This window comes from Pimephales promelas, chromosome 5, assembly GCF_988280905.1.
Source record: "Pimephales promelas chromosome 5, fPimPro1.hap1.1, whole genome shotgun sequence".
Classification (NCBI taxonomy): domain Eukaryota; kingdom Metazoa; phylum Chordata; class Actinopteri; order Cypriniformes; family Leuciscidae; genus Pimephales; species Pimephales promelas.
In genome coordinates this window covers 43,167,939-43,184,756 of record NC_142773.1, presented here as the reverse complement: position 1 = coordinate 43,184,756, position 16,818 = coordinate 43,167,939, and the positions used below count along the sequence as shown (strand labels likewise).

At 40.1% G+C, this 16,818-nt stretch overlaps 1 protein-coding gene across 1 annotated transcript; it reads left to right on the top strand.

Annotated features, from left to right (window-relative positions):
* The first annotated feature begins 2,145 nt into the window (after positions 1-2,145).
* Positions 2,146-16,483, top strand: LOC120471319 (protein APCDD1). The gene is made up of 6 exons (XM_039661124.2): positions 2,146-2,431; positions 7,167-7,338; positions 8,529-8,739; positions 10,200-10,526; positions 12,022-12,343; positions 14,937-16,483. Exons 1-6 carry the CDS (start codon positions 2,395-2,397, stop codon positions 15,362-15,364), a joined length of 1,497 nt encoding a protein of 498 aa, XP_039517058.2. The 5' UTR covers positions 2,146-2,394; the 3' UTR covers positions 15,365-16,483.
* Positions 16,484-16,818: the final 335 nt, after the last annotated feature.

The window sequence follows — 16,818 nt, the reverse complement described above, 5'->3', positions numbered from 1 at the left end:
GTGACCTCGGCGTTGCAGTTTGAGCTTCAAGAATGAATAGTTTTTATATTTGATAAAGGCGAATTTTTGCATTTCAAGTCGGCTGTCATGCACAATTAACACGTTAATTTTGCTAAATATTTAATATCAATTAATGCAGCATCCGTTTTTTTTTCATGGCATCCTTAGTCTAGCGTCACATTATATGATCACGCTATCGTTCATTCCAGTACAATAAACGCACAACAGAACTCAGATCTGTACTGGTGTGATGTCTGTAAACAATGTCTCTTTTGCTTGAATAGACAAAAAAAAAACAAAAAAAAATTATGTTGAAATGCTCGTTATTGGGGAGTTTCTTAAATGTGTGTCAGATCCGCGTCAGATGTTAAAGTGACAGCAGCCTATATTCCAACACTATCGTATTTTGGTCTAAACCCACGTGATGTGTAGCTTTAGGGGCGGGGTCTAAATCCATGTGATGTGTAGGTTTAGAGGCGGGGTCTAAATCCATGTGATGTGTAGGTTTAGGGGCGGGGTCTAAACCCATGTGATGTGTAGGTTTAGGGGCGGGGTCTAAATCCATGTGATGTGTAGGTTTAGGGGCGGGGTCTAAATCCATGTGATGTGTAGGTTTAGGGGCGGGGTCTAAATCCATGTGATGTGTAGGTTTAGGGGCGGGGTCTAAATCCATGTGATGTGTAGGTTTAGGGGCGGGGTCTAAACCCATGTGATGTGTAGGTTTAGGGGTGGGGTCTAAATCCATGTGATGTGTAGGTTTAGAGGCGGGGTTTAAACCCATGTGATGTGTAGGTTTAGGGGCGGGGTCTAAACCCAAGTGATGTGTAGGTTTAGGGGTTGGGTCTAAATCCATGTGATGTGTAGGTTTAGAGGCGGGGTTTAAACCCATGTGATGTATAGGTTTAGAGGCGGGGTCTAAATCCATGTGATGTGTAGGTTTAGGGGCGGGGTCTAAACCCATGTGATGTGTAGGTTTAGGGGCGGGGTCTAAACCCATGTGATGTGTAGGTTTAGGGGCGGGGTCTAAATCCATGTGATGTGTAGGTTTAGGGGCGGGGTCTAAATCCATGTGATGTGTAGGTTTAGGGGCGGGGTCTAAACCCATGTGATGTGTAGGTTTAGGGGCGGGGTCTAAATCCATGTGATGTGTAGGTTTAGGGGCGGGGTCTAAACCCATGTGATGTGTAGGTTTAGGGGCGGGGTCTAAATCCATGTGATGTGTAGGTTTAGGGGCGGGGTCTAAACCCAAGTGATGTGTAGGTTTAGGGGTGGGGTCTAAATCCATGTGATGTGTAGGTTTAGAGGCGGGGTTTAAACCCATGTGATGTATAGGTTTAGAGGCGGGGTCTAAATCCATGTGATGTGTAGGTTTAGGGGCGGGGTCTAAATCCATGTGATGTGTAGGTTTAGGGGCGGGGTCTAAATCCACGTGATGGGTAGGTTTAGGGGCGGAGTCAGAGGGAGGTCATTCGTACAAATTCATACGAATTGGAAAACTCGTAAAATATGTACGATTTAACAAAAATCGCACTAATTCATATGAGTGAGGTTGTTTGAATTTGTAAGAATTAGCCACCACATAAAAATCTAATTGCTGTGAGATCGGGTTGAATATTCCTGCTATCTGTGTTTATAATCTTCATCAAACAACAAAGGACGAAGAAAAATACCCCTCTTGACTGAATAACTTCTGTTGCTTTAATAAGGATTCGATCATGGATTTATTTATTTATGTTTTAGTTGGACATTATCTAAGATTTTTTAAATGTTGCGATAGTTGTTTGATAATGTTTGCAAAATGGAATGTTTCGTATAATGTTCGTATAGTCATTACGTGTTTTTTTTTTTACATTAATTTAATGTTAAAGTTTTAAAGAATTTTTTTCTTGCAAAATTACTCAGAAGAATCGATCACGTGACCCGCACATTAAGACGGATTGATAATGAGGAAAAGTGTTTCGCTTTGATTAAAGATTATGAAGACAAACATCGTGGATGTATATTTAGAGATTGAACTAGCGTATACATTTAATTAGACATTTAACACAAGAAAAAGAAATGTCCTGTGCAAAAATCTCTGCAGGCTCTAACAGGAGGAGCTTAACTTGTTCTGAGATCAGGATCTGTTTGATGTGGTGAACACACACACACACACACACACTCTCGAGTTCTCCGTCATGGTTTTCCGCGGATTGCTGCATGTTCTCCTAACTCATCGCGATATGAATCGATGCGTGTGTGTCGCGAGTGTGTGTCCTTCAGATGTGTGTCCTCGCGCGTCTGCAGCGCGTCGCGTCTCATGGATGTTGTCGGAGTGAAGATAGTTCTGGATAAAAGAGAAACTTCATGTGTGTTTAATCTGAGGAAGGGTCATCTCCTTCTGTGGGAATAGCAATGGCTGTGTGTGTGCTTCTGCTGCTCGTGGCGATCGGTGAGTGTTTGCATTCAGTTTCATTGCTGTTTGAGATTGCAAATATGAATGCATTTGTAAATAGAATATTAATATCATAATCATATCAATTAGAAATGTCGTCGGTCAGAAGCTATGTCGTGTTGACTAGCTGTCAGTCAAAATAGTTAACGCAGAGATATAGCTTTTTAAAACCTTTCCTAAAGAACAATTAGTTACAACTTAAATTGTAGGCTATTCAAAGTCGAATCTGCTTTAAAATCAGATTGTCGTCATATTTAAGCATTTGCTGTTTTATCTATTAGTGAATTCAATTGTGAATAGATTCTTTTAAAACGTGAATAGATTCTTTTAAAACGGTTATCTTATAATATAACACTGATTCTGTACTGTTAATTGAGCTCAGTCAGTTTTATGTAGCCTAATAGGCTAATTGATTAGATCTTCTCTGCAGGGTCATAACTGTCACCGTCCTGGTACCGGGACGCCTAACTACTTCACTATATTTCTTAAATTCTAATCTAATTATGACAAATTAAATTAAATATAATTGGAAAGGTCTTAGACTTCTAATTAGATATTCTACCCCTGTTTTGTGTTACAAATTATGTAGGAGGAGTAATTGACGAATTTATGACAAGAGTGCACCTCAAAAATCTGCGCACAGGAGGTCTGACCTTTGTCACAAAAAGTCGATGCACCCACTTTTAATCATTGAAACTTCTGTTTTTATGCTAAAAGTTCATATAATAAAACATATAATCTAGTATTTTTCAATTAAAATTATAATATATATATATATATATATATATATATATATATATATATATATATATTATCCTCTAAAATATAATATCTTTTTTATCACCTTTTTTATTATATCACATATTTTAGTAGTTATTATAAATTAGGTATCATTTGAAAGCTTATAAACTCAGAATTCATCCTGTGAAAACCGTTTTATAATTAAGTGCTGCATCACCATAGAAACGGTACTTATTTTATCAGGCTCCTCCCCTTTTGGGCATCATTATATTTCATAATTTATGATCAAAACTTTTTCTAATCTTGACAAAACACATATTGTCTGAAAGACCTGTGTCTCAAGGTCACAAATTTTGTGACAGAAATGGACAGAAAATTATGAATATGTTGTATACAACTAAATTCAATGGAATTCAATGGCACCCGGTGGCTATTTTTGGTACTACGCCCAAACAAAATCTCATGCGAACTTAAATTTTTGTGATATCAACTTCAAATTTGGAACATAACTTGGTTAGATTTATGGCTTTGATTTTATAGTAATTTTAGAGTAAAAAATATTTTGTAAAATATATATTTTATATAAAATAAAACATATATAGTACAGTATATTTGATTTAATGTAAATTTAAACTTCCATAACTTTTTCATACTTTCATTTTTTGAAGTGTTTCCATTTCAGCAATAATCTGCTGAGTGTTTCCTTTAAAACAAGACCAAACTTGGGTATATTCCAAATCATACTTTGAATAGTGCATTTTAACCCCTATTCTCAAAAAGGGGGTGAAAGGTAAGGGGTTAATATTGGAGTCTATAAAGTCAGACAAACCGGCTGTTTGTGCCCTAAAATTTCAATTATATGGGTTATTTTTGGCACTTAATATATATTAGATACGTGTGTGTGTCTGTGTTAGGGGATAGTTTGCACTATTATGCGATGTAGAATGTAGAGATTGTAACCTATTAAGGATTCAATAACATAAAATATTGTTTTTCTCCACACACACGTGAGTGGATCTCATAAAGTGTCACTTGGGAAGAGAGCCCAGTTACTGGACTGTGTTTGACCCGTTTCATCAGCTGGAAAACACAAACGTTTGGCAACCTCATCAAACAGACCGAGAGATAAAAAGATATTTTCATATGCACTTTGCAGGGTGTTTAAGAGAATCTAACATTCAATTAAGTGGCGCATTATAGCAGGCTTTCCCAGCAGCGTAAACCAGTCTCAGGCCAGATTACAGTGTGCTGGGAATAAGGGGAACCCTCGGGATCGGGTCAGAGAGAACACACACTGCAGGTGTCTCCGAGATATTAATCATAATCAAGCTCAAACTGTGAGATACACACTGGAAAGAAAAGAACATGCAGAACATCTAAAAATGCTGTCATTGTTTACTCACCCTATGATTTTAATAATGTCTTTCATAATGAAAGTCAATGGGGTCCAATGTCATTTACAATAAGGTTTGTTAGTTAATATTAGTATTAGTAACGTGAACTAACAATGAGCTATACATTCATTTCTGTATTTGTTAATCTTTGTCAACTTTAGTTAATAAAAATACAGCTGTTCATGATAGTTCAGTGCATTAACAAGGCCTAATGTTAGCAAGATTTTAATAAAGTATTAGTAAATGTTGAAATTAGCATTAACTAAGATTAATAAATGATGTATGCAGTTCATTATTAGTCCATGTTAACTAATGAGCATTATTGTGATGTGTTACCACAATGATCTGAGTTAGTATGAGTTTAATGATGACAGAATGATCATTTCCATTGCTTACATTAATCATTTTCTCTAAAGTGACTTACAAATGATTGAACAGCAGAATAATCTGACAAAACACATGTTTTTGGCTCAGAACATTGCTAAAATTATCAAATATTATCTGGGAAAAAGAATGAAAGTTTGAAATGAGCCCTTTAATATATTCAAATTCTGATACATAATAATCGGGTTTAAAATGATTTTCTCTCAGGAATTGTAAATTTCACAATTATTTAGAAATAAATTGAATTAAACATGAATATGTTCTCTTAAAACGTACTTCATAAATCTTTATTTACAACTAGCAAAAAGTTGAAATTGAAAGATAAAGTTTCGCCCATAAATCAAAACGTCATTCATGATTTAAAGATTTAAATTTGAAATGTTTCAAACGGTTTTGTGAACGTTCCATTTTGCAAAACATGTTACATTTGAATGTTCATTTAGCATTTAAAAAGCGTTCCAACTGAAATGTTTAAATAAACGATGCATGAAGGATTTCTTTTGAGGACATTATTAAAGTATGGCAGAACGTTTGCTGGTAACTTTCCCCTGTTATCTGGCATCCTCCTCTAAATACATGTGGCGTGTCTCTATTCTTATCCACATGAAACCCTTTCCTCCATTGAATCATGCATCTATTAAAACGTCTACAAGCTCATAAACTTGTATATATAATCAGAATGAACGAGAGGGCCGTTAAAGCGGCTGTCCGGAAGAAAGCGGCCCTGAACACGTGTGCTAAACCGCTTTAGGATGGAGCTGTGTGTGTGTGTGTGTGTGTGTGTGCTGTTATGGGATCGGGCCAGCTGGAAGTGTTCTGGTGGTTTGGTCTCGGCTCTCGAGAGTTGTGGACGCTTTGAGGAAGAACCCGAGTGTTTGGCTCTGCTCGCTTCAGCATGAAAGTGCTCAAGATTAGTGTGAGAAACAAGACAGAAACAGAATAGAAGTCGGTTCACTGATCCCTCTAGCGAATATTAAATCCATAACTCGATTTTTGCATCGTACAGGAACAAACTAAGCACTTTTACACTAGCAGTCTCTTTTGAAATAAGCAGCAGATCCAAAAGACAGTAAAATAGTGAAATATTATTATAATGTAAATCACAAAAAAAGTGATGGACTTTATTCAAAAAGGTTAAAAGGTCCTGAAAAGATGTTGTGTCGCGCATTGGATTGTTTCTGCACTCCTTCATGGTTGAAACGTTGTTATTCCGCATGCTCTCTTGACTCGGATTCAGGCAGACGCAGTTTCTCCTCATGAAGTTTCCTACTTTGGGAATATATTTGCGATGTTTCTGGAATGTGTGTTCATATAGACCTGAAGCCTCAGGCACTGAAATTATTTAATTTCCGAGGTTTTAGTCCTCAAATTCTGCAGCTATTCAGGGGTTTTGTGCTTTCATCTGGCGTCCGTATGCCGGTCCTGGTCACGGGCCAGAAATGTGTTCGCTGTTATCTCAACCATGAGCTTTATTTTCTCCAAGTGTCATTACACCACATTTAAAAATGAATTATAATACCTCATCTCTGTCCAAAGCAACAGCTCGTTCCCACATTCATTACAGGTTTATATCCCCTAACGTTCAAACGTGTGTGTGTGTGTGTGTGTGTGTTTCTACAGGGGTTCTTTCTGGAATTAGTCTTTCCATTCAGCTTGATCTAAACGATGTGTAGTTAGTATCTTTAAAGCCATGTGTCATTACAGTGTTTACTTGCAGATCTTTTTACATTCGTTCATGCGCACAGTTCTCAAGGATTTACAGAATTAATTAACCCTTTCAATACTAACATAAACTGAAATTATAACTGCTAATTCAAAGTGTTTTACATTGAAATGATTTAAAAATATGGATGGATGGACAGACAGATGGATGAATAGATAGATAGATAGTATCTATCTATCTATCTATCTATCTATCTATTCATCCATCTGTCTGTCCATCCATCCATATTTTTAAATCATTTCAATAGATAGATAGATAGATAGACAGACAGACATAATTTACTGGTAATTGTGTCATAATTTATGAATTTAGTGTAAAGTGTAAGTTGCGCAAGTCTTGTTTTCCCTATTGTGCCGTTTAAAGGCCATTGCAAACTGAGTCCGAAATATTCGCACATCAAAATATAAATTAGACCTCTCGTTCCGTTGATCACGCTTGTACACAGCCTCCGAAACCTCATCTAACCAGTTGCTGTGTTTGGTGTCCTCAGGGTGTGTGAAGGGCTCGTCGGACAGTCGTTCCCCTCGTCTGGCGCTAGAGAAGAGTCTCGGCTGGCCGTCCAAACACACACAGTGCCTCCACATGCTGAAACACCTGCATAATGGTGCCCGCATAACAGTCCAGATGCCGCCCAACATCGAGGGCCACTGGGTGTCCACCAGGTGAGAGCGTCAGAGTCTTTCTTTTCTTTTCTTTTCTTTTAAAAGACAATTAGTATTCAGTTATATTATCGATTTAACTACACTGACAGTATCAGATGAGAACAAAACTTGAACTGAATTGATCTGAATTATGACACTATTAGCCCCTTTCACACAGCAATCCCAGTAATTTGCCAGTAAAAATTGCCTGATAAATTACCGTTAAATTGACTGTAAAATGACCCAGTAAACTACCGTAAAATTGGCAGTAAAAATGACCCGGTAAACTACCGTAAAATTGCCAGTAAAAATGACCCGGTAAACTACTGTAAAATTGGCAGTAAAAATTACCGGTAAACTACCGTAAAAATGGCAGTAAAAATGACCCGGTAAACTACTGTAAAATTGGCAGTAAAAATTACCGGTAAACTACCGTAAAAATGGCAGTAAAAATGACCCGGTAAACTACTGTAGAATTGGCAGTAAAAATGACCGGTAAACTACCGTAAAATTGTTAGTAAAAATGACCCGGTAAACTACAGTAAAATTGGTAGTGAAAATGACCCGGTAAACTACCGTAAAATTGGTAGTAAAAATGACTGGTAAACTACCGTAAAATTGGTAGTAAAAATGACCCGGTAAACTACAGTAAAATTGGTAGTGAAAATGACCCGGTAAACTACCGTAAAATTGGTAGTAAAAATGACTGGTAAACTACCGTAAAATTGGTAGTAAAAATGACCCGGTAAACTACAGTAAAATTGGTAGTAAAAATGACCTGGTAAACTACAGTAAAATTGGCAGTAAAAATTACCTGATAAACTACCAAAAAATTGGCAGTAAAAATGACTGAATTTATAATTTGTGTCATAATCTATAAATTTAATTTTACAACATTGAAGTCGGCGTAAAGTTGTGCAAGTCTTTTCTTCCCCTTTGTGCCGTATATCTGAGTGAAAGGCTTCTAAAACAAGAACAAATGTGGGCGGGGCTTGATTTTGTTTGTGGGGAATTGATTCGATGGTTGTGGTTTGCTATTGGCGGATCTCATGTGAGTGACGGGTTGCCTAAATACTTGCAGCAGAGTCGCCTGCAATTTACTGTTATTTTACAGTATTTATACTGTGAAAATATTTTAGAGTGTATTACCGTAAACATGAAATACAGGCTAATTTAAAGGTGACTTGACTCTCTCTGTTCCCTCATGGCAGCTGTGAGGTTCGACCCGGTCCAGAGTTTCTCACTCGCTCGTACCGCTTCTTTCACAACAACACCTTCCAGGCTCTTCAGTTCTACTACGCCGACAACCACTGCACCGACCCCACATACACACTCCTCATCCGGGGCCGACTGCGACTCCGACAGGCGTCCTGGATCGTACGGGGCGGGACCGAGGCCGACTACCAGATCCATCGCACACAGGTTGTGTTAGTTTGTCAACTATTATGTTTCTAGTATTCCAGTTTTAATGAAAACCCGAGGACCCCCAAGGTCATTGTTTTGGGCCCTATGCTTATAATGGTTTGTGTTCTCGAGCTCCAAACACTGTTGTCGTGCAAATGAGCGGCCGGAACATTTTAAAAGTTTTCTGTTTACAATTAAAACGGTGTCGTGTGAGTTAATAATTAATGATCTTTACAACGGAAGTGAATCAATCGAAACTAACTTTATCTGGACAATAACTGTATTCTAGATCTGCTGTAAACACTCTCTGTGACTGTAATCTCCTGTTATCACTGTAAAGCTGCTGTGAAACTCTATATTATTAAATGCGCTGAATAAATGAAGCTGACTTGACAACTTATAAATATATATAAATATAGTAGGGCTGTCAAGCTGTTAAAATGTTTAATCTATTTAATTACATGGTGTGCCGATTAATTAATCAAGTTAATTTGAGATTTTAGGTATTTCCCCCCAAACGATCATTTTAAGTCATTATTGTGTTAAATGAGAAAAGCATCAAATAGACATTACAAAGAGTAACTTTAGAAAAAAAATATTTTATTTGATTCGACATTTTCGACGATTTTATCACACATACATTTTAGGCCATGATTTTTTTTGGAAGCTGCTTTATTTTACCATTTACCGTTCTACCGTCTTTTCACTGAAACATTATTTTACCGTTTACCGTTTTACCGTCTTTTCACTGAAACATTATTTTACCGTTTTACCGCCTTACCGTCTTTTCACTGAAACATTATTTTACCATTTATCGTTTTACCGTCTTTTCACTGAAGCGTTATTTTACCATTTACCGTTTTACCGTCTTTTCACTGAAGCATTATTTTACCGTTTACCGTTTTACCGTCTTTTCACTGAAACATTATTTTACCGTTTTACCGCCTTACCGTCTTTTCACTGAAACATTATTTTACCATTTACCGTTTTACCGTCTTTTCACTGAAGCATTATTTTACCGTTTACCGTTTTACCGTCTTTTCACTGAAACGTTATTTTACTGTTTACCGTTTTACCGTCTTTACACTGAAACGTTATTTTACTGTTTACCGTTTTACCGTCTTTTCACAGAAACATTATTTTACCGTTTACCGTTTTACCGTCTTTTCACTGAAACATTATTTTACCGTTTACCGTCTTTTCACTGAAGCATTATTTTACCATTTATCGTTTTACCGTCTTTTCACTGAAGCGTTAATTTTACCATTTATCGTTTTACCGTATTTCCACTGAGGCGTTATTTTACCATTTACCGTCTTTTCACTGAAGCGTTATTTTACCATTTATCGTTTTACCGTATTTCCACTGAGGCGTTATTTTACCATTTACCATCTTTTCACTGAAGCAGTCTTTTCCTGTTAAAATCACAATCTTTTTTTACAGTGTACTGTAGAAATAAACGTGTCTTGTCTCGACAGTTGGTGTGTCACTCGGCGTCGGTGGCTAAAGATCTCGGTCAGAAACTGAACCGCACCTGCAGAGGCTCCTCGATGGACCCCGGATCCTGGGAGCCTCACGTGAGTTACGATCTGTGGAGCGACGAGAGCGTCTGCGACTGCGACTGGTACCGAGGCCTGAACTTCTCCATGCATGAGCTTCAGCTGCTGAGGCTGGAGAAACAGTACCTGCACCACAACCTGGATCACCTGGTGGAGGAGCTGTACCTGGGAGACGTTCACACCGAACCTGCGCAGAGGATTTACTACAGACCCTCCAGCTATCAGCCCGCGCTGCAGAACGCCAAGGTGAGCGCAGAAAACATTCAGGGCATGTGTTGCGGAAACACTGTCTGGTAAATCACTGTAATCGGCAGCCGAGAGGGACGTACTGCTCTAATGAGCAGCTAATAAAGCAAATGTCAAATAAAAAATATGTAAACATCCTTGAAAGAAAATACATTTCATAGGCTTCAACATCAAATGTTAGGTTTTTTTGTAAAAAAAAATTACAAAAACATAAAAAAAGAATTATAAATATAAAAAAACATTATTATTCATTAAAAATGCATTATTATTCATTACAAAAATGAATCATTATTAATTACAAAAACATTTTATTATTATCATAAAAATGTGTAAATATATATTAAAAAAAACATTTATAAAATAAATATAAAATATTATTAATATTATTATTTAAAGGAAAAATATGATTATTATTTTATTATTATTATTATAAAAATGTGTAAATACCCCCCCCCCCAAAAAAAATAATAAAAATATAAAATAATTATTATATATTTTATATATAAAAATATATTCATATAAAAATATTATTATTAATTAATATTAATATGTAAAGGAAACATTATTATTATTATTCAGTACAAAAATGCACTATTTTTAATTAAAAATCTATATAAAAACAGCAACTATTTTTTTCATTAAAAAGCAATTTGCAAATTTACAAAGAAGTGTTTAAACATTAACAAAAATGTATTATTAATATTATTAATTACAAAATTTCATTATAAAAATAAATGTATTATTATTCGTTACAAAAACCTATTTGTTCTATTTTTATAAAAATATGGTAATATCCTGGAAAAAATAGCAAACATAAAATGTTTTCATATTCATTACAAACAAATGATTATTATATAAATGATTATTGAACAAATATTTATAATAAACATAAAACAGGTTTTTCCTGTGTTTCTGATCAGATAAACTTAAGGATCTTCTCACTATAAATCAGACTCCATACACTGAGTTGTATTTATTATCGCTTTACTTCTGTTTGCAGCAACAGAGATACACACTCTTGGCTTGTGTAGTGTCCTGGAGTGGCCACTAGGTGTCGTGTTTGTATCACAAGTGTTGTGTGTCCTGACCAGTACAGAGGTCTTCCTCACACATCTTTACTGGTCAGGACACACAACACTTGTGATACAAACACGACACCTAGTGGCCACTCCAGGACACTACACAAGTCTTGGTGAGCAGAACACACTCAAAAACATTAAAAATCGTGGTTGTTACAAACTTTTGCCTGGAATAAATCTCTCTGGTCATACGTATTGATTTACTTGCTATGTGCTGCACTCACACACATGTTTTTGTGTGCAAAAGAACAGCTTTAATTTTTCTTGATGTTATTGAAGTGTTGGGGAGAGAAAAAATTCTGATTGTTTCTGATTGTTGTTAATTAATCTTTTGAAGTTCATTAACAGTAACATACAGTAAAATAAAACATTTAATAAGTGTGAACTGAATTGAAGATAATCACATCTGTCGTCAGAACCACGATCTGAGCTGTGTCTCGTGTGGGATCGTGTCTCTCTCGGACGTCTTCCACCCGCCGGTTCTCCCGCACGGACCCGAGCTCGCGGTGAGCCTCCACGGGCACTGGGTGTCGCGGCGCTGCGAGGTCCGGCCCGAGGTTCTGTTCCTCACGCGACACTTCATCTTCCACGACAACAACAGCACGTGGGAAGGCCGATACTACCACTACTCTGACCCGGCCTGCAAACACCCCGCCTTCAGCATCTACGCTAGCGGACGGTACAGTCGCGGGGTTCGGTCCACACGCGTCATGGGCGGCACCGAGTTCGTGTTCAGAGGTGAGACTCTTCGAAAATATCGAAACGATCTGGGCCGGATCTGGACTGTGTGGAATCCATTTGTGCCAGATGTGGGCCGGATCTGGACCGTGTGGAATCCATGTGGGCCGGATCTGGGCCGGATCTGGACTGTGTGAAATCCATGTGGGCCAGATGTGGGCCGGATCTGGACCATGTGGAATCCATTTGTGCCAGATGTGGGCCGGATCTGGACCGTGTGGAATCCATGTGGGCCGGATCTGGGCCGGATCTGGACTGTGTGAAATCCATGTGGGCCAGATGTGGGCCGGATCTGGACCATGTGGAATCCATTTGTGCCAGATGTGGGCCGGATCTGGACCGTGTGGAATCCATGTGGGCCGGATCTGGGCCGGATCTGGACTGTGTGAAATCCATGTGGGCCAGATGTGGGCCGGATCTGGACTGTGTGGAATCCATTTGTGCCAGATGTGGACCGGATCTGGACTGTGTGAAATCCATGTGGGCCAGATGTGGGCCGGATCTGGACTGTGTGGAATCCATTTGTGCCAGATGTGGACCGGATCTGGACCATGTGGAATCCATTTGTGCCAGATGTGGGCCGGATCTGGACTGTGTGGAATCCATTTGTGCCAGATCTGGGCCGGATCTGGACCATGTGGAATCCATTTGTGCCAGATGTGGGCCGGATCTGGACTGTGTGGAATCCATTTGTGCCAGATGTGGGCCGGATCTGGGCCATGTGGAATCATGTGTGCCAGACGTGGGCCGGATCTGGACTGTGTGGAATCCATTTGTGCCAGATGTGGGCCGGATCTGGACCATGTGGAATCCATTTGTGCCAGATGTGGGCCGGATCTGGACCATGTGGAATCCATTTGTGCCAGATGTGGACCGGATCTGGACTGTGTGGAATCCATTTGTGCCAGATCTGGGCCGGATCTGGACCATGTGGAATCCATTTGTGCCAGATGTGGGCCGGATCTGGACCATGTGGAATCCATTTGTGCCAGATGTGGGCCGGATCTGGACTGTGTGGAATCCATTTGTGCCAGATGTGGGCCGGATCTGGACTGTGTGGAATCCATTTGTGCCAGATGTGGGCCGGATCTGGGCCATGTGGAATCATGTGTGCCAGACGTGGGCCGGATCTGGACTGTGTGGAATCCATTTGTGCCAGATGTGGGCCGGATCTGGACCATGTGGAATCCATTTGTGCCAGATGTGGGCCGGATCTGGACTGTGTGGAATCCATTTGTGCCAGATGTGGGCCGGATCTGGACCATGTGGAATCCATTTGTGCCAGATGTGGGCCGGATCTGGACCATGTGGAATCCATTTGTGCCAGATGTGGACCGGATCTGGACTGTGTGGAATCCATTTGTGCCAGATCTGGGCCGGATCTGGACCATGTGGAATCCATTTGTGCCAGATGTGGGCCGGATCTGGACCATGTGGAATCCATTTGTGCCAGATGTGGGCCGGATCTGGACTGTGTGGAATCCATTTGTGCCAGATGTGGGCCGGATCTGGACTGTGTGGAATCCATTTGTGCCAGATGTGGGCCGGATCTGGGCCATGTGGAATCATGTGTGCCAGACGTGGGCCGGATCTGGACTGTGTGGAATCCATTTGTGCCAGATGTGGGCCGGATCTGGACCATGTGGAATCCATTTGTGCCAGATGTGGGCCGGATCTGGACCATGTGGAATCCATTTGTGCCGGATCTGGGCCATGTGGAATCCATTTGTGCCAGATGTGGGCCGGATCTGGACCATGTGGAATCCATTTGTGCCGGATCTGGGCCATGTGGAATCCATTTGTGCCAGATGTGGGCCGGATCTGGACCGTGTGGAATCCATTTGTGCCAGATGTGGACCGGATCTGGACCATGTGGAATCCATTTGTGCCAGATGTGGACCGGATCTGGACCATGTGGAATCCATTTGTGCCAGATGTGGGCCGGATCTGGACTGTGTGGAATCATGTGTGCTGGATCTGGGCCATGTGGAATCCATTTGTGCCGGATCTGGACCATGTGGAATCCATTTGTGCCAGATGTGGGCCGGATCTGGACCATGTGGAATCCATTTGTGCCAGATGTGGGCCGGATCAGGGCCATGTGGAATCATGTGTGCCAGATGTGGACCGGATCTGGACCGTGTGGAATCCATTTGTGCCAGATGTGGACCGGATCTGGACCATGTGGAATCCATTTGTGCCAGATGTGGACCGGATCTGGACCATGTGGAATCCATTTGTGCCAGATGTGGGCCGGATCTGGACTGTGTGGAATCATGTGTGCCGGATCTGGGCCATGTGGAATCCATTTGTGCCGGATCTGGACCATGTGGAATCCATTTGTGCCAGATGTGTGCCGGATCTGGACCATGTGGAATCCATTTGTGCCAGATGTGGGCCGGATCTGGACCATGTGGAATCCATTTGTGCCAGATGCGGGCCGGATCAGGGCCATGTGGAATCATGTGTGCCAGATGTGGACCGGATCTGGACCATGTGGAATCCATTTGTGCCGGATCTGGGCCATGTGGAATCCATTTGTGCCAGATGTGGGCCGGATCTATTAATGGACTTTAATGAATTCTCCTTCCAGTGAACCACATGCGTGTGATGCCGATGGATCTCGCTACCACGTCTCTGCTGAACGTCTTCGAGGGGAACGAGTGTGGCGTTCAGGGCTCGTGGCGTGTGGGTGTGGAGCAGGACGTCACTCCGACCAATGGCTGCGTGGCGTTGGGGCTCCGCCTCCCACACACGGAGTACGAGCTCTTCCGCGCGGAGACGGACGCTCAGGGGCGAAACCTGCTCTACAACGGCCAGCGGCCCAGCGACGGATCCAGCCCGGACCGGCCCGAGAGGAGAGCCACGTCCTATCAGATGCCTTTACTCCAGTGCAGGTCAGAGGTCATCGCCGAGGAGCCGCAGCGACTCAGGAACCGTTGCCAGGGCGGTTACCATGGCGATCTGGCGACAACGGTGGCGGTCTTGAGTTTATTTGCGTTTATGTTTGCAGACAAATAAGTGCATTTTCACGCCAGTTGCCGGGACAGTTACCATGGCGATCTGACGATGACGACGGTGCCGTTTGTGGAACATGTTTGACTTGAAGACCCAGAATGCACTTGTGTAATAATGATTGGACTAATCGAAACTGCTGCACAACGATAACCGCACTTTATTAGAACGAACGAAGCCCAACGCTTTCACTGCTGACGAGTTTGTTTTTCATGAGAGCCGAAAGGGAAAGACGTTCCCGCCCGAAATGAAGATTCTGTCATCGATTATTCTGTTTCTTTTCCATTCATAGAGAGCAGGAGCCTCGTTCATGAAGACGAGCGGATGATGAGCGTAAATATGACGCGACAATTTGAGAAATGTTCCTACGAACTATTTATAAACGTAAATGCACTCCAAAAAATGTGTGTGTGTGAGATAGAGTTTGTGTTGTGTCCCTTACTTTTACTGTTTATTTTATTGGTGTGACTCGAGTTGCTTTTAAAAATTCTCCATTAGTGTTTGACAGAAAGGATGAGCTCAAGGTTTGACATGTCAAATGATGATGACAGAACTTTAATTTCTCTGTTTTCCCTGTAAAGCATTCGTTGCAGAACGCGTGAGACGAGGACGTTCATATCAGAGGTATTTTTATACGAGAATGAGTTTAAGACGACGATATGAGCCATTCCAAGGGCTGCATATTAATGTAGATAATCACTGCTGTTTTAGGAAGGCTTTAACACAGGCCAGTAACCCCGACCCTACACACTCATCAACATTATATTTATAAATACACAGACCCACCCTGCAAAATATCGTTATAGAAAAATTATGTATGAAATCATTAAGTTTCATAACTATAACATTGTTCATTTCTCATACTGTATAATGTGTTTAATCCTGAGAACGAAACACATAAGGGGGTAAAAATGTCCTGCTTTATTATTATTAAATGCTTAAAAAAATACATTTAAGATGTTTTATATCTGTTGTTTTACTGCGTAATGAATATTAATAACTGTATTTTAAGATCCATGTTTATCGGTTACACACAGACATCAGCCTGAATAAAACTGTGCTAACTGTTTAACATTACATTCTTCAGCAAAGAACAACAGAATGACAATAAATTTGAAACTTGAACACGTTTGTCTTGATTTTGCACACTAAATATGTATTTGCTAAAGGAAATATTGGTGCTTGAAAGACTTAAGTATATATATATATATATATATATATATATACACGAATAATATATGTACAACGAATTAACTTTAGAAGCATTGCTGAAGTATACGTCAAATAAACAGCATATTAATCAAAACTGCGTAATGTTACTGAATGAAGTCTTGAGAAAAAACTATTTTCTCAGGTTTTTGATCAAAATGTTGCATTTTTATGAAACTTACACATTCAATTGTTGGTTTAAAAGAATGTGTGAAGCTAAAGTATTTGTTCTTATATATATATATATATAT